Raw genomic sequence first — 24718 nt, forward strand, 5'->3', positions numbered from 1 at the left:
TGTTTTTGATAGTGCCACGTTTATTTATTTGTCATCCCTGCTTGTCTTACCTTTAATGAAAATATTTTCAAATAATGTTTTGTAATTACAGTTGGTAATTTTCATCTGTATTCTAGTGAATTTTTATGGTGTTTGTATTGCCTTAAGTATTGTACATATCTATTGCATAATTATAGGGTAACATGTATAACGATTACTGCAGTCTTGAATTGAATTTAATGTATAATTTTTATTGGCACAAGGGCCAGATATGGCCAAAGAGCTCCAGGTCCGCGGTGATGAGTTTGCAATGTAAGTATGAGTTCTATGAAGTTGGTGTGGCGTGGCTGTAAAGGGGCCTTAAAATAGTCGCTCTAGAATGCGTAAAATCTATCTGTAATAAGATTATGTCGATGACATATGACGTGTTCTATGAGCATTAAAATTCATCGTAAAAGAATGATGCAAAATAGAAAATATATGAGATGGTAAAATTTCCTGGACCACTGCTGCCGCACTAGAGCCCTTGAAACACAAGGGCCTAGAGGCATGTGCTATACGAAAGAGCTATCGCAGCGGCATCCTCTGAAGAGAGGACCCGCTACGAACATGTGGGGCTAACGACATGCAACACAACATCTTTCAGAAAACTTAGGACTGCGTTGGTGTCAAATAACGGTTCTGGGCCGAGTAACATTACAGGATGTAGGGGGATGTGCTGCCGGTATGCTAGGGAAAAATGTTTCTTTCTCTCAAATTCGGCTGCCCGACACTCCAGGAGGACGTGGAGGACGGTCAGCCTCTCCCCGTATCTACCGCAGGTTGGAGGATCATTTTCAGTGAGTAAAATGCTATGCGGGCCAAATGTGTGTCCTATTCTGAGGCGACAGAATGGGACATCTGTTCGCCGTGATTTTGTTACGGAGGGCCAAGAACCTAACTGTGGCTTTACCATGTGCAGTTTCTTATTTACTTCTGCGTCCCACATACGTTGCCAGTGGTTTCGCAGTTTCCTTCTTAAGAAAGGCTTCAGGTCTTTGACAGGGACCGAAGCAGTAGGATTAACTGCATGCAATGAAATTGATGTGGCCATCTGGTCCGCTAGAACGTTACCCTCGATGCCGCTATGTCCAGGCACCCAGCATATAATCACATTTTCGTTAGATATATATGCTTTACACAGCACGGAGTAGAGTTCATTAATTACCGGATTTTTGTGGTTACAGAATGACATCAAGGCCTTCACAACACTAAGGGAGTCAGTATATATAACTGATTTCTAGAGTTTTGATTTCTTTATATGCTTTACAGCCGACAACAGTGCGTAGGCCTCAGCCGTAAAGATACTAGTTTCCGGGTGCAGTACATCGGATTCCGAGAAGGATGGACCGATGGCTGCATAGGACACCCCGTCGTGTGACTTCGACGCGTCTGTGTAGAACTCCGTGCAGGAGTGTTTGTACTGGAGTTTCCGGAAATGCATTTGGATTTCAATCTCTGGAGCGTATTTTGTAACTTGCATGAAAGATATATCGCATTGTATCAGCTGCCACTCCCAAGGAGGTAGCAGCTTGGCTGGATGCATTAGGCGAAGCTCGAGGAGTGGGACATGCATTTCATGACTAAGCTCCCTCACACGCAGCGAGACAGGCTGTCTTACGGAGGGACGATTACAAAAGAGTGTAGCATACGTCATATCGTTAACGGTATTAAAACACGGATGTTGAGGATTAGAGTGGACTTTCAGAAAATATGTTTGGCTGATGTATGTTCTCTGCAGATGAAGTGACCACTCATTTGATTCTAGATATAAACTTTGTATGGGACTTGTTCTGAAAGCGCCAGTGGCCAGTCGGATTCCTAGATGGTGGACTGGGTCTAGAATCTTTAGCGCGCTCAGGGCGGCAGAGTGATAAATCACGGCACGATAGTCCAATCGTGATCGAATGAGGCTCTTATAGAGATTCATTAAACACTTCCTGTCACTACCCCTTGTAGTCTGGGATAGAAGTTTCATTATGTTCATTGTTTTTAGACATTTTTCTTTCAGAAGTTGAATGTGTGGGACGAAAGTGAGTCTGTAGTCAAGTATAACACCTAGAAATTTGTGCTCTTTGTTTACAGGTATCTGTTGTCCACACAGTTCTAAGCTAGGATATGGGATGAGGCCTCTCTTTCTTGTAAAAAGAACACAGTAACTTTTGTTAGGATTGATCTTAAATCCATTTTTGTCTGCTCACTTTGACACTTTGTTCAGGCCATGCTGTACCTGTCTCTCGCACACTGCGAGGTTAAAGGATTTGAAAGCTATTTGAATGTCGTCCGCGTAGACAGAATAAAAGATGGCCGGTGGTAATGAAGCACGATGCGTGTTCATCTTCACGATGAAGAGCGTGCAGCTGAGCACGCCTCCTTGGGGTACACCCGTTTCTTGCGTAAAAAGACGTGAAAGTATAGTGCCGACTTTTACCGGGGAGGTACGATTGCACAGATAGCTTTCTACTAGATTTAGCAAATTACCACGGATGCCCATTTCTGACAAGTCTCTTAAGATTCCGTAACGCCACGTTGTGTCGTACGCTTTCTCCATATCGAGGAATATGGATAAGAAAAACTGTTTGTGTACAAATGCGTCCCGGATATTTCCTTCAATACGTACAAGATGATCAGTTGTGGAGCGCCCTTCTCTGAAGCCACACTGATAGGGATCAAGCATTTTGCTCAGTTCAAGGAAGTGAATGAGTCGCCGATTAATCATTTTTTCAAATACCTTACAAAGGCAACTTGTGAGGGCTATCGGGCGGTAGCTTGCCACTGAGGAAGGATCTTTGCCTTGTTTCAAAACAGGAACCACAATGGCTTTTTTCCATGCAGTTGGAAGGTATCCTGCAGCCCAAATGGTGTTGAAAATCGTGAGTAGTGTAACTTGGGTGTCATTGTGTAGGTTTTTGATCATTTCATACATGATTCTGTCAGATCCCGGTGCAGAGCTCTTGCATGAGCTCAAGGCAGCTCTCAACTCGGCAATACTAAAAGGACTCTCGACTTTTTCTTGTGAATGGCTTACGTTCTTCTATTTGTTTATATTTGAGAAAAGATTGTGCATAATTGGTTATTATTAGACCTCTGACGTTCCATTGAATAATTTGTGTATCCATATTGGAAGTAAATAGGTGCTGTGTGTACGGAAAGGGAAGTGATGCCTTAGATTACAGAGCTCTTTCGAGGCCCTGTAACCGGGGCTTTGCCCTTTCTGAAGCGTTCGAGGGAGCCTCGCCGCTTCTTAGGCGTTTGGTGCGCCTTGAGGACCGGTATAGTGTCCATTGCCTTTAGTGAGCCGCCGGACACGTGCTCTTTGCGAGCGAGAAGTTACCAGAGAGAGCCCCGCCTTTGAGGGCAAGACCCCGGCGCCCACCAGCCCGGAGGTCGATGGGACTCCCTGAGGGATTTGGCTGCGCCGCCTGTTGCCAGCGCTGGAAGGGGCCGGGGAGGTTGGGGCAGCCTCGGCTGCACCCACCTTTATGGGTCGATGGTCCCTTCTGCTCGGTTGGCGGAGCGCTAGCTGCAACCACCGTGGGGGCAGATGGCGTAACTGCCGACTCACTGCTTGTGGGTCGGACAGCCGCCGGAGGCCGTTGTGACGCTGCCCCCTGACGCGTCACTTCGGCAAAGCTTTTCTTCGGCAGGTATGCTACACGCCTGCGCGATTCTTTGAACGATATATTCTGTTTTACTTTGATCGTTACAATTTCTTTTTCCTTCTTCCAGGAGGGGCACGACCGCGAGTACGCGGCATGATCCCCGTCACAGTTTACACAGTGGAGAGCATTCTCACATGCTTCAGAGGTGTTTTCTTGGGCACTGCATTTTGCACAAGTTTGGCGACCTCGGCAGCTCTGCGAGCTGTGGCCGAAGCGCTGGCATTTGAAACAACGGAGTGGATTTGGCACGTACGGCCTAACGCAGAGCTTGATGTACCCGGCCTCGATTGACTCGGGCAAGACACTTGAACCAAAGGTAATTATTAGGTGCTTCGTGTGAATCTCTTTGCCATCTCGCCTCATCTTAATTCTTTTGACATTGATAACATTTTGCTCACTGAAGCCCTCCGGAGTTCCGCTTCAGTCAGCTCAATAATAATAATAATAATGATCTTTATTACATCCAGTCATGTCATGGTTACAGATCCAGCCCGCATAAGCAGCATTGCTTGTGTGCGAGGCTGGGCAGTCAGCTGGTAGTACTGATATGTGTACAAATAAATAAAGTAATAAAAAATATATATAGGAAAAAAATGATATTGCAAAAAGTGAACAAAAGATATTGTTGCATCAACTGGGGAAAAAAACACATTGACATTAGAGATGACTTCGCAATCAGGTTCGCATGCTTCAAATCCCGAAGAAAACTTCAAAGAATATGGACACTACGTATCACCCATGACCTTAAATGTGATTTTATTTGTTTAAATGTTCCCGCGATGTCATTCTCATTCAATTTATTGAAATTAGCCGGCACGTAGAAAGCGCGAGTTCTCTTGCCGTAGTTTGTGTACACACGAGGTACCACATATTTTTCTGTCTGACGTAAGCTGCGAGATTTCACGTTCAAGTTTTTGAATTTAGTAGAAAAATAACTTTTACACATGGCGTCGAACAAAACTTGTTGCTCGACAAACAACATGTCTGACTGGTACATGCTCAGCAAGAGATCTTCCCCGTGACCAAGTGTGCCATACGAGAGGCTATAGGCAATTTTTTTAGGATGCGGTTAATTATCTTAAGTCTACTAAATGAAGCAAAGCCATAAATTGTTATTCCGTACTTTATGATCGATTCGCCAGGTGCCTTGTAAACCATTTTACGAACAGTTACATCACAGAAAGATTTTAGGGCATACAAATGAGCGCACACAGCACGTAAGTGCTTTGCGAGCTCTTCAATGTGGGCATTCCATGACAACGTATCGTCGAAGTGTAGCCCCAGGTATCTTGTGCTATTTACCAGATTTACCGGAGGACATGAGCATGCAAGGCCGTCACTGGTGTGGAGATAAACAGGGGAAATATCCGCGACTGCTTTATATGGGCTGTGAAAACATATCATATTAGTCTTCGGTTTATTAATGAACATTTTGTTATTGATGAACCAATCAAGTAGTTCACAGACATCATATTGTAACACTCTAGCGGCTTCGTTCGAAGGTTTGTTCGATACAAACAAAGCCGTGTCATCAGCGTATAAATAAATTTTTGATTTTAGTGGTAAGCAAGCAAGATCATTCATGTAAATGTTAAACAAAAGCGGTCCCAATACGGACCCTTGCGGTACCCCTGATTTAACACGCAACAAAGAACTATAGGACTCCGCCAGGCGGACACACAGTTGTCTGCCTGTTAAATAATTTTTAAAAAATGAGTAATACGGGCCTCTGAAACCACATCTGCTTAGTTTTGATAGTAACTGTTCATGATCCAATGTGTCAAATGCTCGTTGTAAATCAACGAAAAGAGTCAAAACAACATTGTTTTTATCGATTTCGTTACAGATATAGGCATTAAAATCTTCCAACAGACCCACAGTACTCTGTCCCGAGCGAAAGCCAAACTGCGCTGGGTTAATAAGGCTAAACTTTTCCAGAATGAGGCCATATTAACATAGACTATTTTTTCCAATATGCTTGCCAAAGACGAAATAATTGAAATTGGTCGGTAATTCTCGTAAAGTTTTCGAGATCCTTTCTTATAAAGAGGTCTCACAATGCTAACTTTCATGTTTTCATGTATCTGACCGGTTTTTAATGTTTCATTTAGGATGTAAAGTAGTGTTGATTTGAGGACATCGAAATTCGCAGCTATATCTCTTATCCTAATTTTATCAAAACCTGGAGATTTTGTTACACTCATGGATCGTATAATATCCCACAATTCTGCTTCATCAACAGTAGGCATAAAAGCAGAATGAATGTTAGAGAACGTAACATTGTTTCGGATATTTGCCGGTATGCACCCATTTGTAATGTTGTTTACTGATTCGATAAAGTGTTTGTTAAAATCATTCCCCATCTGAACAGCAGGTGACTCGAGAAGGGCGTCCACAAGAGTGTTATCAATACTCTTTTTTGCAGGCCTCCCTATTGGAGTGTTAACCAAGTTCCATGTTTTACCGGTATTGCAAGCTGCAAACTTGCCTGAGTGGTAGCGCTTCTTAGCTAGTCTTACTTTGAGCGTTTACTTTGTTTCTCATCTGCCTAAATTTTTCTCTTGCAAGAGCGTCTCCGGGTTTATCTTGGCGTTTTCTAAGGAGTTTGCTTTTAACGCTGCAAAGCTCCATTATTTCGTTATCAATCCACGGGCTGTCTTTATTTCTTCTTTTAAGCTTTATTTTCTTTTCGGAGCAAAGGTGAATTTCTCTAAAGGCCTATACAAACAGTTCGTAAGCCTTTAGGTGGCTGTGCCGCGTTAAAGAATCCCAGTTGAATGTTCTCACACGTTTATCTACTTCATTAGAATTCAAAACATATTTCTCTACAGTCTTTGTTTCAGTCAAAGCAACGGCATCTCCTGAAACTGCTATAGCGATAAAATAGTGGTCCGCTGCTTTTTCCTTAATAACACAGCCAAATGAATTATATTTGCACATTTTTGTGCTGATATAGTCTATACACGACCTTGTTAAAGGATGACCGAGAATTTCCTCTTGTGTATAACTCTGAATTTTGTTTTCGAGTCCGTAGCTTGCCAAAAGTGTTAAGTAATCAGATGTTGCAGGCTTATTTGCTGTAAAAATGTCTATGTTATAATCACCGGCCAAAATAATGCTGCTTCTGTCTGCGTACTTTTTGAGGAAGCTTGCCAAATCGTCTAAAAATGTATTTAGGTTAGTGCTCGGTGGCCTATAAACAGCACATACTGTAAATTCCAGATCTGCTTTAGTCATTAGTACAGTAACTACTTCAGCATCTTGAAAATCAAAGGACACTCGTTCACAGTGCCAACCACCTCTTTTGTTATCCCTGCACAAAAAGAAAGACTGAAAACCGCGCAGTGCAAAATGAGCGCATTCGCCTTTGGAAATGTTGATTTCGGTTAAAATTAAAACATGTAATGATGGCAGTGCTTCAGCTAGGTGAGTCTTTAACAGGTCCCAGTGTTTGCGCATGCTTCTCACATTCACATGGATTAGCTCAAGCAATAAGCTGCTAGAAAGATCTGACGCCCACTCGTCTTTCTTAGATAGCCATTGTTCAGTTGAGTGTACTTGGTCAATCATTTCAGATTATTTTATTTAAGCCTTGTTCATTGTCAATGCGTAACACTGACGTTCCTTCGCGTTTTCTTACAAGTATTCTGCCATTGCGCACCCAGACGAAGCGATATTGTTTATCTTTCGCCAGATTTTTTGTCATCCATAGCAGTTTCTTCATTCGGGAAGTTAGATTATCGTTCAAGTATATCTTTTCACCCTTCAGTCTGTTCCGATTTTCAATCCAACGCTCTTTTATTTCACTCCTTGAAAATCGCACCAGAATAGATAGGTGGGACGGAATTAGCTTTGCCTTTGATTCTGTGCATGGCTTCAATGTCGTCGTCACTAGGCCTAGGAAGTTCGAGTTTGGTTGCAATAGATTCCACCAGCTTTCGTAGGTCCTCGTTATCACTCACTTTGACACCATGGATTTCTAAATTGCTTTTTCGTGAGTACCGTTCAAGATCATCTACTGCTTGCTCCATATTCGACAGCCTGTCAGATTTGGCCAAAAGCTCGGCTTCCAGTTCAGTTACTTTTTTGTTTGTTTCCTTAAGTTCCTTTCTATGCTCCTCCAACTTTTGCAGCATTGTGTCATAATTAGATGAAAGCAATTCCAATAATGTCTCAATACCCTGTATTGCCGTCCTCTGCGCCAGCATTTCCTGGTTGGAAGCCTAGAGCTTGGCCAACTGCACGTTTTGCCGCCTTTCTAACACATCTAGTCGACTCAGTATGACATCAAGTTTGGCCAGTACATGTGTCAGTGACAGCTCGACCGATACATCTGTTGCTCTATCCTTCTGGGTTACGCCGTCACCGTTTCCAGTTGGCAATCGTGATGCACGATTTACACAAGTCAGACACATCCACTGTTGTTTTTCCTTAGTGGAAAAGTTTTTCAAGTTCGTTTTCGTAACCCCCGAGCACTTTCCTGCATGATACCGACTTTCGCACTCGGCACACGTGAGGCTCTGCAAAACAACAGCAATCGATTTCATGCACGCAAGGCAATCAAACTCAGCCATCATGGAAACACTGATGCAGTCCAGCGGAGAAGTATGCAACAATGAAATAAGCAATAATACTTAATTAGGCATTCTCACCTAGAAAGCAAAGAAGCGGTCAGTCTCCACTCTGCAAGTACTCCGCCGGACTGCAACCGATGCCCAGTAGGCAGCGCCTTTATACCCTGCAGGTTCCGACATCCAGCGACAGATGGACACTTTCCACAGATAACGTAGTTGAAATCACGGCCATATCTTGCTTCCGAAGACGCTTTGCCTGTGGTGCCTTGTGACGACACGTGCTCCGTCTTTTCTTTTCCCTTTCGGCCGGGAAAGCTTGGTTTGGACGATCCTTGCTGCTTTCTTCAACGTCGGCGTTTCCTATAAAGCAAAGAAGCGGTCAGTCTCCACTCTGCAAGTACTCCGCCGGACTGCAACCGATGCCCAGTAGGCAGCGCCTTTATACCCTGCTGGTCCCGACATCCAGCGACAGATGGACACTTTCCACAGATAACGTAGTTGAAATCACGGCCATATCTTGCTTCCGAAGACGCTTTGCCTGCGGTGCCTTGTGACGACACGTGCTCCGTCTTTTCTTTTCCCTTTCGGCCGGGAAAGCTTGGTTTGGACGATCCTTGCTGCTTTCGTCAACGTCGGCGTTTCCTATAAAGCAAAGAAGCGGTCAGTCTCCACTCTGCAAGTACTCCGCCGGAGTGTCAAGCAAATCATCATCCGACCCAACAACACGGGTTATGTTGATTGTACGGTGCGGGCTTACTGTTATGTGGGTCTCCCCAAATGACACTAGTTTCGGTAGTTTCTCATATTGTTTCACATCGCGGAGCTCCAAGAGGAGGTCACGGCTTGCCATCCTCGACACCTTGTAATCTGGACCAAAAACATCAGTCAAGGACTTTGAAACAAGGAATGGTGAAACGGTTCACACTGCTTTGACTTTTCAGAGTGAATAATATGGAAGTGGGGAAAATTCTGGATTTGGTGTCCGAAAAACTTGAAGACATCTTCGGTGCGCCCTCGTTTCTGAGGGCGATCAGGAGGGTGGGGGAAAGAAGTTTCCATGAAAATATATAAACATTCGGCAACAGCGCCGACCGCCCACCACGGAGCCCAACGAGGGGACGCTGCAGAGCTTGCACACAAGTCTGCACGACGCCAGTCGTACGCCGCCACTATAACCAAATATGATGTACCCAAGGTTGGATAGCCATACAGGGTTAACCCTTGCCGCCAAGGAGAAGGAAGTAAATAGAAGAGAGAAGGAGACAGGAAAGGTGGAAACTAAGGGGAAGACGAAGGTTGTAGGAAGAGAGAGACAGGAAAAGGCGACTGCCGATTTCCTCCAGGTGGGTCAGTCTGGAGGTGCCGTCTATGTGAAGCCGAGGCCGAAGAGGTGTGTTGCCTCCGCTGGGGGGCCTGAAAGGTTCAAACACCCAGCATCGGCACAACCCCCAGGATCCCCTTTTCCCTAGACACGGCTGAGCCGCGCACGGCTACGCGCGGGACGGTCCAACCCTCGTGTGCTTGGGTACGTGGTGTCGCAACACACCAAACGCCTGCTTACGCAGACGCCTCTGCGGGGATACTGCAGTCTGATGCTTGCATTTTAATAAAGAATGTTTTGGATACAACCATGCGTCTCCTAACGGGATTAAATTTAGTGATGCAAACAAAGCCTAGCTTCAGAAGGATCTACATCTGAGCTGTGCTGTCTTTTCTACGTTCTTGTTCGTCTTGAGTGCACTAAACTTTTCCTTAAAGCCTAGCTTTTGCTGAAAGCAGAATGCAGATTAACCACAAAGTGAACATATGTGTTGGTGTTTGCAACAGCACGCGTTTCAAGAAAGTTTTGTTGTTTTCCTTATAATAAGAACAATAATAATAATCCTATTGACCGCACTTCGTTCTTCTTAATTTGGTGGAATTAAAGTGAAACATGGCATATTTCCAGTAGCGTAGCAGGCGAAAGGGGGGGGGGGTCAGTATAGGGAAAGGGTGCATGCATACGCATTAGCCCAGGTACCCCATTTTTCTTAATCCGGCCCTGTGTCAAGGTATACCGTAATTGGCAATGTGGGGGAAGACCTAGCGCGAACCCAATTATGAGGAGTTATTTGACGCTGAAAGAAACAGGTACCTTCAAGAAGACATGGCATAGAAAGGGGACTATCAGTGAAAAGGCTGAAGGAGACATTTTGACTTTCATGACTGCAAACCCTCATTCCATCGTGCGTGATGTGAGTGGTGAGGTCGGCATTTCAAAGTCTTCAGTGTCAAGGTCTTAGGAAGGCTGAAATGCATCCGTATCACCGTCAACTGCATCCAAAGCTGCCAGAAGGAGACTTTCAATAACGGCTTGATTTATCAAATTGGTTCCTTGTGAACAGTGACGAAATACCGGATTTGTTGACAAAGTGCTCTGGACAGATGAGGCAACCTTCTCCAAAAATTCTCAAGTCAACATCCATAATGCGCATTACTGGAGCAATACAAACCCGTATTCGGTGGCGCACACTAGACACAATAGTCATTCAGTGTGTGATGCGGTATCTTTGACGGAAGAATAATTTGCCCCATATTTTTTTGACCCCATACTCACTGCTCAAGCGGCACGTGAACGACATCTTGGAAGGCCCAGTCGAAGATTTTCGCTCTGAGCTTCCTCTTGCGTTTTTAAAGCGAACTTCGCACCAGCACGACGGTGCACCAGCTCACAGCAGCAGCCTTGCCCGAGCCTGGCTTGACGAAGCCTTCAAACGCCAGTGGGTTGGCTGGCATGGACCAGTGGCATGGCCTGCAAGGTCACTGGACTTGACACCTGTTGACTTCTTGTGGGGACATGTGAAAGACCGAATGTACGGCAAACCTACAACTACACCAGAAGCGCTAAAGGCAGAGATTGCTGAGGCCTGCAGCGAGATGCCATCTTGCGTCATCAAAAAAGCTTCATCGGAAGTGCTGAAAAGGTGTCAATATTGCATTATGGCAGAGGGCGACTTGTTTGAACACATTCTTTAGACAGATTTCACAGCGAATAAATCTCTACAACCGTTATCCATGAAAAGAGCCATCTGTGTCAAACTTTTGTACGACGTGGAAAAGGCACGTAATATAAAATTACAAATTCTCTGCCGACAAGGAATGGACAGGTAGCTAAAAAGCAACCTGTCGTGTCAGTTTACAATTCTACCTTTTGTGACAACCAGCCTAATTCACAAGATCTCATCAAGCTTGTTATAATGAGTGGTTGCTTGTTCGGGTGTTGCTCCCAAATTCGAAACCATGAGCTTGTCATTTTTACTCCGCATGCATTCTGCTAGCGTGAGAGTGTAATTATCGCCGCAGAAACGGGAGCCGCGCTGTATTTCAACTGCCGCCCGAACCCACTGACGTTTATATCGTAACCAAGCACAACGCGATGCTCTGTCGTGGGCAGCACGAAAGGCGCGAAGCGAGGGATGTTTTTTGCACAGCACGGTTTAGAGCGCTGTAAACGTGGCGCATTCGCGCGCACACACTCGTAAGCAAAATTGCACCCTTTCGCCTCACAATGGTAATCGTCATCAGTCTCGTCCGCATTTCCTTTCTTTAACGCGGCGATCCCGGTACTTCCCCGTAAAGTCCGATCCACACGACGGACCAAGTCCGCGGGCCGCTCGGTCACGTGATACGACGTCACGGCCCGCCGCGGTCCGGTCCGGCGCAGAGCACATCCACACGGCGGACCGCCATAGCAGACGGCAGAGCAGACCAACCAGCTACACTCTCGGCCAGAGTGTTATCATTGTTATCATTGCGGCTCGAGTCCCACAAAGCCGGGAACTGCTCAACGAGGTATACAAAATGAAAAAACCTCCTCATCACTCCAAGAGGACACGGTGTTTAAAAAATATATCTGCTGCACGCACGTGTAGGCGGAACGGCGGACATGAAACGACTAGCTTGACTAGCTTTTGCTGAGCCGAAAACTAGATTGGATTTGGCTGAGGACACTCTGTTGCCGGACAACATTCGTTGGCTAAGCCAAAATCGCTGGGGTGTGCATGCGGTCCGCCGCCAAAACGGAAGCGGGCAAAGCCTCGGCGATTTGTTGGACCGCGAGGGCCGCGGTCTTGCGCGGGCCAACGGTGGTACGCACGAACTGGTGACGTCCTATCACGTGATGCGCGGACCGCGGTCCAACAGAGCAAGTTGGTCCGTCGTGTGGATCGGCCTTAACATGACATAGCATTCCCGACAGGAAAGTAGCGGGCGCGGCGTTTTCAAGAAAGGAAACGCAAGCAAGGGAGATGACGATGATCGTTGTGTGGCAGAGATACACCCCAAAGGGTTTAACTTTGCCTAAGAGTGCAGAGCGCACTGTCACGTGGTATTTTTTATACTCCGCGGGCTTTCGGTTTTCCCGTATAAAAACGGCCACACTAACTCTGTCTGGTTGGAAGTACCTGGGTTGGGCAATATTTGTGAAGCTCCACAATTTTCCTATTGAGGCCTGAACGTTTCAAGCTATATTTAAAAAGTTAATTAATTTATCTCTGCTAATTACTTAAAAAAAGACGAGCAAGGAAATGGTGCTGTTAGTTTAGATAAACGCTAACAACATCCACGCGATTTCTATTCTGAAGAGTCCATAGGCTTTTTCCGAATCTTCGTTCAAGCTAGCATGGGACACCCTGTATATTGACACGTGCACTTGTTTGTCTTTATCGGGCGACACGTTTCACCGCCTAACAAATGTTATCGTATAGCTCAGGACGCGCCTGCGTGTATCGGAAGTTTCTGGAATGTTATCGATGCTTCCATCCGCTGTCTGTGACCGAACCTTGTGTAATCTGATCGCATGTGTGCGCGACGCGAATAATGTAGAACTTTGTAGAAGGCACGCGAGTCCCAGCGATTACTCTGGAACATTCGACGACTGATGTATAAAAGCGGACGCGCTTGACTTGCTGATCAGATTTTCGACGATCGCCGACCGTGTTCGCCGCTATCGTTGTGCTATAAGTGTAGCCTGTTTTTGTGGGCACAGGTCCGCCCAATAAAAGTTAGTTTTGTCTTTCACAGTATTGCTACTGTGTTCTGCAACGTCACCACCACGTGACAATATATATATATATATATATATATATATATATATATATATATATATATATATATATATATTGACGCGTGTATTCTATACAGACGACGACGACGATGGGAGCACTAACGGACTCCGCCTAGTGGGTCAGAGTGAGATTGGTTGATGACGAAGAAGACGCGTCTCTGCTCTGTTTGTTTTTGAACAGATTGTCCTGTTGTTCGTGAAGAACGTCTCCCTGTGTTCTGTCCGCGTTGTATCGCGACACTGGTGGAGGTGCGGGGTACTGACCGCGGCTGATGCGTCGGAGTCCTTCTGGGAGTCGTTCATCTAGCCCGGACGCACTGTCGCCAGTTACGACACCCGTGCATCGCTTTAGTCGTCGACTGCTAGGCCTTGGCCCGGAGTTCTCCGCTCTTCAACCACCTCTCTCCAGGAGCTGCACACATCTCGCAATGACCGAAACCAGTCCAACACAAGCACCCCAACGCAGTCGGCTTCCCAGTCCACAACAGGTAACCGTTCCGCATCCGCTGGTTCCCGATCGCTATCGCGGAGCAGTCTTCGAAGACATTGAAGACTGGCTGGACAAGTATGAATGCGTCGCACAGATTAATCAGTGGACTGAGCAGCAAAAGCTCTCCTACGGCTATTTTGCCCTTGACGACAGTGGCCGTACTTGGTTCGAGAACCGCGAAGGTAGCCTCACGAGCTGGCATGACTTTCGGCAGAAGATCATCGATACTTTTGCGAGTGCCGACCGACGCGACCGCACCCAGCAAATGATGGAGCTACGCGTGCAACAACCTAATGAGTCGGTCACAATGTTCGCCGAGGACATGGCCCGCCTCTTTCGTGGAGCCGACCAGAATATGACCGAAGATAGGAAGTTGCGCTACCTCATGCGAGGTGTAAAAGAGCAGTTGTTCGCGGGGCGTGTGCGCAATCCGCCAGTCACTGTTACTGAGTTTATCAAAGAGGCTACGGCTATTGAGCGGCTTCATCAAAGATGCAGGCAATACGATCGACTGTCCAATCAATTGACTACAATCTATCGACTACAATCAATGCCGCCGCAGTGACTACCGAGTATCAGAACTCCTTGCGTGAGTTGGTCAGAGAGCTCATCAGAGAGGAAATTCAAACGATCCTGGCACCGACACTAGATAGACCCGTCGCGTCAATCGCCGAAGTGGTGCGTGATGAAATCCGGCAGGCGTTCTCGGTAACCGATCATCAAGACCACCACCAGCGACCCCTGAGTTACGCCGCCGCTGTCCGATGTCCACCACCGGTTGCAACCACACCACCGTACCAACAGCCTCCGACAGCCGCTCCTTGGTCGTCGCCGCAAGAGGAGGCTTCGAGGCGCGCAGCCGTTATGCCGCTTCAGTCATACCGCCAGCCGTCGTTCGCCGCGTCTTGGTCACCGCCGCAAAACGACGCTACGGGACGGCCGCAACTTCGGAGAACCGACGTATGGCGCACTGTCGATAGGCGCCCACTCTGTTTTCACTGCGGAGGCGCCGGCCATATTTCGCGTCATTGCTGGCATCGTGAAACATCATTTCGACCTCTTCGTCCGTGGCACTATGGTCGACGGGCAAATGACGACGCCATGCTACGCCGCGACGACGCTGCTTTTCAGGGACCCCCAACAGCGCACCCGAGTGACGAATCCATGCCCAATTATCGGTCCGATTTCGGCCGTCGGTCGCGCTCTCCAACTCCTCCGCGTCAGATGGCTTCATCTACTGGACGTACTTTTGCGGAGCTCCGAGGACGAAGGTCGCCCAGCCCCCGTCGGGGAAACTGACGGCGGCGACCTCTGGGGGCAAGGTTGCAGGCCCGCCGCAAGACACTAAAGAACCCCCAACATTCTCGCTGCAGAACGACGTGAAGCCGATAAACACTGAAGAAATAGTGAGCGCCGACATTGATGTTTTCGTGGATGGGCAACCGGTGACAGCGTTAGTCGACACTGGTGCCGACTTCTCTATAATGAGTCAGGAACTCGTCCTCCGCCTGAAGAAAGTAAGGACGCCATGGACGGGACCTCACATAAGGACAGCAGGCGGCCAATTACTGATGCCTACTGGAAGATGTACTGCTAGAGTTAACATCGGGGACTCTTCTTTCGTGGCCGCTTTCATCGTCCTTCCTGTATGCTGCAAAGATTTGATTATTGGAATGGACTTCCTAAAAGAATATGGCGCCGTAATTAACATCCCGGACCGCATGGTGACGTTTTATAAGAGCTCCGGTTTAGTCCATTGCTTATCGCCGCAACACAACTGCTTTCGTCTAACAGAAGACGACGTCGTCATCCCCCCTCGATCGTGTGCCCTTGTTTCAGTAGCATGCGACATACCGTTTCGTTGCGAAGGAGTTGCCGGCCAAATAACCTCGTTGTTGTTTACTCACGGTATCTCGGTCGCACGAGGAATCGTGAATGTCACCGACGGGCGCACAAACCTGTTGCTAACAAATTTTAGCACAGAGCGACGGCACCTCCCCAAGGGCACGGCTGTGGCTTATTTTGACGGCGTTGCAGATATTCGTGGCTGCTGTTCACTACTTGAAGAAGCGCCTACGCGAGACCCAGCTCCTGTACTTGACGTTAGCACTGCTTTGTCGCAGCACGAACGACAGCGGCTTCTTACGCTATTGGCCAAGTTCAACGACTGTTTTGCGCCGACGTCCAGCGTCGGTCGGACGCCTCTGACAAAGCACCGAATAATTACAGAGGATACGGCAAGACCAATTCACCAAAATTCATATCGTGTGGCACCTAGAGAACGCGAAGCCATACAACAACAAGTGACACAAATGCTTGAAGATGACGTGATCCAACCATGAACGAGTCCCTGGGCATCTCCTGTAGTTCTAGTCAAGAAAAAAGACGGCAGCTTGCGTTTCTGTGTGGACTACCGAAAGCTAAATAAGGTGACAAAGAAAGACGTATACCCGCTTCCCCGTATAGATGATTCACTCGACAGGCTTCGACAGGCACGTTACTTCTCTTCAATGGGCTTAAAAAGCGGATATTGGCAAATTGAAGTAGACTCGAGAGACCGTGAAAAAACTGCTTTCGTGACGCCAGATGGCCTATACGAATTTAAAGTCTTGCCTTTCGGTTTGTGTTCTGCCCCTGCTACGTTCCAACGCCTCATGGATACTGTACTTTCGGGTCTGAAGTGGAAAACCTGCTTAGTGTATCTCGACGACGTCATCGTGTTCTCCGCAAGGTTTGAAGAACACCTCGAACGGCTTGAAGTGGTTCTGCAGTCCATATGGTCCGCCGGCCTCACCCTGAAGCCGCAGAAGTGCCACTTTGGCTTCGAGGAGCTGCAGTTTCTCGGTGACGTCGTCAGCCACGCAGGTGTCCGGCCGGATCCTGAAAAAATTGCAGCCGTAGCACAGTTTCCCGTACCATCCGATAAAAAGGCTGTCAGGCGCTTCCTCGGCCTCTGTGCCTATTACCGGTGGTTTATTGCAGACTGCGCGCATTGCGTCGCCGTTAACTCGCCTGACGAGAGACGACGTTGCTTTTGTATGGGGCGACGAAGAGCAAGCTGCATTCATCGACTTGCGGCAACGTCTCCAGACACCTCCAGTGCTTGCTCACTTTGATGAGACCGCTCCTACATTGCTTCACACTGATGCCAGCAATGTTGGCTTGGGAGCTGTTCTTGTGCAGTGGCAAGAGGACACAGAAAGAGTGCTTGCCTATGCAAGTAGAACACTCTCACGTACAGAGGCTAATTACTCCACAACTGAGAAAGAATGCCTCGCCGTGGTATGGGCGGTTATGAAATTTCGCCCATATTTGTATGGCCGCCACTTCACTGTTATCAGCGACCACCATTCACTATGTTGGTTGACAAACCTTAAAGATCCTTCTGGACGACTGGCGCGTTGGAGCCTAAGGCTGCAAGAGTTTGACATGACTGTCACGTACAAGTCGGGGAAACGACATACGGATGCTGACTGCTTGCTTGTCTCGATCGCCGAAAGAGTCACCTGCTCCGCCCGAAGAAGAAGACTCAGCATTTCTTTGTATTATGGATACATCCGCCATCGCGCAACAACAACGGGACGACCGTGAGTTGCTTGAACTAATCAATTACTTGGAGGGAAGATCTGCGAAACCACCTAGAGTTTTCATACGATGGCTGTTGTCGTTTTGTTTACCGGCCAAGGTCCTTTACAAAAAAAAACTTTTCTTCGACCGGGTCCCCCTATCTGCTTGTCATTCCTGCAGCTCTTCGTACGGAAGTACTTCAAGCTTGCCACAACGAGGTGACTTCTGGTCACTTAGGCTACACGCGAACATTGGCCAGAGTGCAGCAAAGGTACTACTGGCCGAGGCTTACCACCGCCGTGAAACATCACGTTCGCACTTGTCTCGACTGCCAGAGGCGCAAGTCACCTCCGACGAAACCAGCCGGCCTCCTACAACCCGTCCAGGTCCCTCGAAGACCATTTGATCAAATCGGGATGGATATTTTGGGCCCACTTCCTACTTCTACTGCAGGCAATCGCTTTGTTATCGTCGCAACCGACTATCTCACGCGTTACGCTAAAACAAAGGCAATCCAGAGCAGCACAGCAGCCGAGGTAGCGCGCTTTTTCATTGAGCATGTGGTGTTGCGACGCGGTGCGCCAACCGTCGTAATAACCGACCGAGGAACCGCATTTACGGCTGCACTTTTAGATCACGTCTTGCTACTAAATGGAACCGCCCATCGAAAGTCCACCGCCTACCATCCACAAACCAATGGGTTAACAGAGCGCTTAAACAAAACAATTGAAGACATGCTCTCCATGTACGTCGATGTTGATCAGAAAAATTGGGACGACATCCTACCTTACATCACCTTTGCATATAACACGGCGAAACAAGAGACGACGCGCAGGACTCCGTTCACACTTGTTCACGGACGGGACGTACGAACGATGCTGGATGCGATGCTCCCACACGACTTTGACGACACTGATACGGAAGCCGATGTATTTACGCAACGCGCAGAAGAAGCTCGGCAGCTCGCGCGCTTGCGGATCTGCCAGCAGCAAGACTACGACGCAGGCCGCTACGATCTTCACCGTAGAATAGTTACCTATGAAGTCGGCGACAGAGTGTGGGTTTGGACACCGATACGGAAACGAGGCCTCTCCGAGAAACTGTTAAGGCGATACTTCGGGCCATATCGGGTATTGCAGCGTCTCAGTGATGTCACCTACGAGGTCGTTCCCGATAATCCCAACTGTACGCGACGCCGCACACACCGTCCTGAACTTGTGCATGTTGTGCGCATGAAGCCGTATGTGAGCGAATGACTATGCTAGCGGCCTTTACATTTCGCAAGTGACATTTCTTGTCTAGCATCGAGACGATGCTCTCGTAGGGAGGGACAAATGACGCGTGTATTCTATACAGACGACGACGACGATGGGAGCACTAACGGACTCCGCCTAGTGGGTCAGAGTGAGATTGGTTGATGACGAAGAAGACGTGTCTCTGCTTGCTCTGTTTGTTTTTGAACAGATTGTCCTGTTGTTCGTGAAGAACGTCTCCCTGTGTGCTGTCCGCGTTGTATCGCGACAATATATATATATATATATATATATATATATATATATATATATAAGCTTTTTTTTATTCAGTTTCATTTCCATTTATCATTTCTTTAATTCCATTAGTAAGTAAATACAAGTAATTTACCCTGTGTTGTCTTTGTTGGCTTCTTATGATATGATTAATAAAAATCGGGCCCCTTGGTTTCCTTTCTTCTCGTTCATTACATTACGAGGGTCCTGATTCGGGCAACATTGATGCTTTCAGGTAGCACGTGCGGATTTACTTACCAGTGGCCGTCACCCAATTGAGATCACGTACTCGTGACGCCTGCCGCAGAAAGGTCGTTCTACACCCGCCGCCAAGGTTTGTGGGTGGTGGCGCTGGCTAGCACTCCCAAGACTAGTTCTAAAAGTAAGACATAAATATTCCAGAAATGGATGGGAAGACGGGGGCTGCTGTAGCTCAATTTGGGAAGAGCATCGAACGCGTAATGCGGAGACATAATGCTAAGAGGTTGCTTCCCTGACAAAGTCCCCTTTTCTCGGCTTAAAGCGACATTCTTTGTCCGACAACTGCTTTCCATCCTTACAGAGAAAGATTTTTTATGCAGTGCACTTATAAGAACCCAGTCAGAGAACAAGAGGAAATAGGAGGTCGCGTGAAGAGCCCCGAGTCACTCCTTCCACGCGGCTGATGATCTCTTCAGTATCTGTCGTGTCGCTTGTGTGCGTGTCTGCGTGACGTGTTCTTGGTGGTGGGAATCTGTGTAAAGCTTGAGCGCTCATTATATTTTGCTTTCCTCCTAGACCCGGGTCTCTTAGCGATAACGCATGACGACAGTTCGATCTTTCATACCTACCTGTGGAGTGGCTGGACTCAAAAGTCAACGAGCTTTGTGGCTGCTTGATGAAAACTCCAGCACACGAATTCCAAAATTTGATCCTAAATATAAAAAAAATTGACTTCTTGTTTCACAATTTCAGCCACCCAATTGAGGCTCTCCGAATATTCACACCAGGCGCTGTAACTGATAAACGCCTAAGAACCTAATTGCCGTGCACTTGTGAAAGCCGTGTACCTAGGACCAAGGACTCACCTGGCCCTTGGCCGTCATACTTGAACTGCTTGAGCTCCATAGTAGCGCTGTCCTTGAGAAACACTTGGGTGGCCTGGGCCTCATGCGCCTTGGTTGCCAGCGGGCCTAGGCTCTGCTCTCGCGGCAGTTCAAAGCCGCTTGGTATGCTCACGTGGCCGAAGTTCGCCTGCATCAAAATGCCCGTGGACTCGAAACGTGTTCCCAGCATGCGTATGTCCTACAAATATTATAGCCGTTTCTTTACACATTACTGCAATATTCGCCCCACACCCATAATACAACAGCCTGATTTGGCGGGCGCAACAACACGTATGTGATTATACATGATAACAGTGTTGACCGAGGAATGAAAACTATCAGATAGGTGAAGTGAAGAGGTGCATCGATCTCCGCGGCCTTCCTGACGAAAAAAAAAAAACCTTCTCAAATGTCTCTTTCTTTTTTTGTTCTAGATTTTTACAGAAACCTTGCCTTGTGGAATAATCGCTCGCATTTGCATTCTTTGCAATGCACAGCAACATGGCTGCCATACCCATTTATTACGTTATAGGCATGCTGCCTGGCTCCGTGCTCAAATCATTGATGTGTTTGACCTGTTTGATAGCGTTCTTGCCTGTCTCTTTGTTTTTCCTTCACGAACATTGTACCGCTGTACCTACGTAATTTATCTATAATACGTACTATTATGAGCAATATGAAAGGGAACACAGGAACGCGTAGAAAACACCCTCAGACCCAGCTATAGGTGATACGCAGCGGCCGCCATCGAAAACAAAGAGGAAAGGGGGACGCTGTTCTAACAACTCCCGCCGTGCGTCTGCAAAGTGCGGAACTTCGCATCGCCAGCAGACAGTGATAACACTGTTAGATATTGCGTCACTGGTAACTTTTTGCGCCGGATCGTTACAGAAGGTAGCACTGTCCCTTACTTCGCTATTGGTTTATGGTAAATCTTGTAAATCGAGAAAAAATGGGCTGTAAGTGTGAGTTCAACGCAAGTACATTGGCGTTTCCCGAATATTAAAGAAGTATTGAAGCAAATGGAATAAGGCAATAGCGTCATCCCAGCTTATGCTCATCCTTTGTTTCGTTCGTTGGTGGCCTAATAACGCGCCATGCCACCGCCAACTTGAACGACGGCCTCCATTCTTTGGGGCGCAGACGCGTAGAGAGCCTCGATGAATGCGGTATCACACTGAAGGCGCTTCCACTCATGTTCTATTGCTTCCCATAGTTGGTCGGAGTTCGCAAATTTTAGAGACCTCTTCGAAAGGTTCACTTTCATACGGCCCCAAACATGCTATATAGTGTTCACGTCGGCACCTTTCGCGCACCACCGAAGTTTCAATACCCCTCGCTCTTCCAAAAGGCGCGCCACGTCCTTCGATGTGTGAACGGGAGACAATTATCCTGCTGAAGAAAATAACACCCACCCGAGTGCGGCCCATTCAACACATAGGGGATCATCTGGTGCTCGAGCAGAGTGCAATACACAGCACTGGTGAACCTCCCATCAGTTCTCACCAGTGGGCCTAAGCCTTCGTGGGAAATCGCCAACTCTTGGATATTCTGCGGACAAAAGCGTGTGCTTTCGGTCCACCATACTCTCTTTCGTTGGTCCCAGCGGCTCGAGAACGAGGGCTCATCAGAGAAAACCCCATACTTCCACTCGCTCTCGCTCCAGCTTCGGTGTTCAATAGCGAAGCACAGGCGAGCTGCTTTGTTGGCTGCGGTGAGCAGAGGTTTCCGTGCGGCGATGTGACTTTGCAGTCCTGCTTCTCTAAGCCTTCGTCGTACCGTGCTGTGTCGCTCAAGTTGTCCAGGCGAAGAGCCCCAGGAACGTCCTTTGCACTTTCAAATCGTTTGTCGCTGACGGCAGCCACGATGCAAAAGTCTTGGTCCTTTATTGTTGATCGGGGTCGTGTGCGGTGCGGCGCATCGTTTATACGTCCTTCGTCTCGGTAAGCCATACGGTTGACCATTTTCAATGGGCGGCCTATGATGAGAAGAATATTGCGCTGCGTATACTCTCTTTTAGACAATTCTATTATATCTTCCAGCTGTTTATGAGGCGCTCGAGGCATCTTGAGGCTACAAAGTCACAGTTGACTGCTCTGCGTGGGCCGCTGTAGTGTGGCGCGTGAATTTTTCTGAACGAAATTGGTGCAACAAAGTCGCACGAGAGACAGTTTATCAATTCATTATTTATTCAATTATTCATTATTTAATCAATTATTCTATTCGTCTGCCGTCATTGGTTCGAGCGCCGCCGCTGTTCGAGGTGCCACTGACAACCGGGTGCGTCGATTCAAATAAAGAATCGGTTTTGAATGCATGGCAAGCTCGGCCTAAGAGTACTGGCAAGCGGTTGCGCGAAGAAAAAAAAAGAAAGAAAATAAATCGGTGTAAGTCACTGCGACGATTACCGGCTTATCGGCTGTCAGACGATACCATATTATCGGCGAAATGACGTCAGCTGCTGCTTTGTAGAAATGCCAGCGTGGTGGGAGAGCCAACAGTTAGTGGAAGAGCGCCCTTCTTTCCCCCTTTCTTTTCACAGCACCATCCGCGTGTCGGTCCCAGTCTGTTTCGAGGCTGTTTGCCACGCGTTCCTGTGTTCCCTTTCATATTGCTCATAATAGTACATCCGGCCCTCCGCTTAGACCTTTCACAAAAAATATGTGTTACAACATCAACCGAAAGATGAGCAAGCCCAGCGAGGTCATTGCCGTCTGCCAAAAGCGCGTCGCTCGGACGGCGAGGCCCAGAGCAAAGCTCGGAGCGCTGAGAAGACAGCAGTGTCCGAGTCGCGCAGGCAGTGTGCGCGCAGGATGAGCAGTAAGTGCGGCGTGGACTGGGCACAAACTAAAAAGAAATGGTCAAAGAATTGATCTCTTCATTGAAGAACCGTCCAGTTTTATTACAGGGAATTCGATTCTTCTTAATATTAATTTTTACTTTAATTTTGCTCGTCAAGTTACTCTTTGACATTCTATTTTCAAGTGCCGAAAATCAAAGGGGCGTTCTTCAAGTGTGCGAAAAAATAATTCTGATGGACGCTTGGTAGCCGTTCGACTTGTTCGGCTCGCCACCCAGAGAGATGAGCTTTGTGCAGTGTGTACACGCGAGCCCTGGCTGAAGCGGCGCCAGCTCCACCAGGCAAATGCTTGACACGTAGTCGACAACAAATATCGGTTCGGTTAAATCGCTCGGGTGCTCCGTAGAAACGCACTGTTGTGGCCACTTGAGGCACTGTGTTTGGACAAAGACCGGCTTTGAGAACGGTGCGTCCTTCTGACACGTGAGCAGATCTCTCTGAGTTGGCATCAAAAGAATCTCTTCCAGTTCCGTTTAACTTGGGGTAACAAAACGAAGAGTTTCGCTTAAACTAACTGTGCAATACTGATAGCGCGCAACCAATCAAAGTCACTGGTCGAGTTTTATTAATCTGACCGGGCTGTTTAATTAAGTCTCACTGTAATCAAGATTATTACGATAATACGTGCCACTTCGTAAAGCTTATTGGCTCTCTCAAAACTGCCGTGAACGGGCTATCAACATGTTCTTTAAGCGAAGCTTTTTGTAGCCTCTTAGTTTCCCTAATTCGGTGTCTGCTATCGACTTGCTACGAGCACAATTCCATATTGCACATTGACGCCGAGTGGCAGGGGTCGCTCAATAAGAAGGAAATTACGTTGGTTGGTTTCGAAACCGGTTCCCTCAACCCAGAGGCGGACACAAAAGGAAACACCCCTTCCCATTTCCGTCAGCCGTTTGCAGTAGGTGAGAGCGCGCGCGCATCCGAGGCGCGCCTGAGTCTCTGCTGTGTGTGGCTCGAACCCGCTTGCTCTGTGAGTGAGCGACGCGCTCGTGATGGAAACACTCAGCATGTCTCTTGACAAAGTTCTGCCTTGTTTGCCCGTACAATGTTCACTCAAGGTGTGTGCCAACATCATCAAAATTGCGCCTCCTGGAGGTCTTCAAATACGGTATCTTACGAAGGTGTACTTACACTGGCAGAGGTCGTTTGGTTATCACAGCGGCAAGTATGATGTGCGAGTTGCCATTCCACAGCGTAGTTGAGAACGACAAGAGTAAAATTGGTCTCAATTACACCTTTATGATAGCAAAACGGAAAAGGCGTCACGGCAGAAAAAACTGAATTTTCTTCCGGTATATTTTGGACATAACGCTGGCATCAGAGCAGATGCATCTCTTGGAGGGACAGTAGTTCGTCATAACAGACGTGATTATGTCCCCGCGGAAGCAATGTCTGCCGCAAGTCTGACTTGTTGCTCTGACAATTCGAGTCGTCCTAGCCTAATAACAGAAATCTGTCAGTAATAGACAACGTATTCAGGTCAGATACTATAGTTTCTCATTTTGGGACATTGTCAGCCGTCTCTTTAGTGTGCCGTCCTGCGCAGTACCTAGGCACAATAGAAGCAACAGTCCCCAGTAAAAATTGCCCTGATCTCGCAGAAGTGTCCAGCAAAAGTCACCACATGTCTCTCTCGAAACTCGCGCGAATAGAAGCACTCTCTGGCCGTGACGACCTGCGGGACGAGGTGCACCCCGACTCCCACTCGGCCGATGATAAAGGTTAGCTTGTTTAACTTGAACGCTGTCCCATGTGGACTGGTAGTTTCGGCTGTCAATGCCATTTAAGAGCACGTCCATATATGATGATAATTTCTCTTCACCTCTGAA

The 24718-nt window shown here is 47.5% G+C and overlaps 1 protein-coding gene across 1 annotated transcript in view; it reads right to left on the reverse strand.

Moving 5' to 3' along the window:
• The window catches only part of LOC126545897 (protein Skeletor, isoforms B/C-like), a 269421-nt gene that overhangs the window by 109528 nt on the left and 135175 nt on the right, over positions 1 to 24718 (reverse strand). Inside the window, exon 5 of the mRNA XM_050193940.3 lies at positions 20009 to 20174. Coding sequence (XP_050049897.2) covers positions 20009 to 20174 — 166 coding nt within the window. The remainder of the gene's footprint in view (positions 1 to 20008; positions 20175 to 24718) is intronic.

Source organism: Dermacentor andersoni, chromosome 1 (genome assembly GCF_023375885.2).
Source record: "Dermacentor andersoni chromosome 1, qqDerAnde1_hic_scaffold, whole genome shotgun sequence".
Taxonomy (NCBI): domain Eukaryota; kingdom Metazoa; phylum Arthropoda; class Arachnida; order Ixodida; family Ixodidae; genus Dermacentor; species Dermacentor andersoni.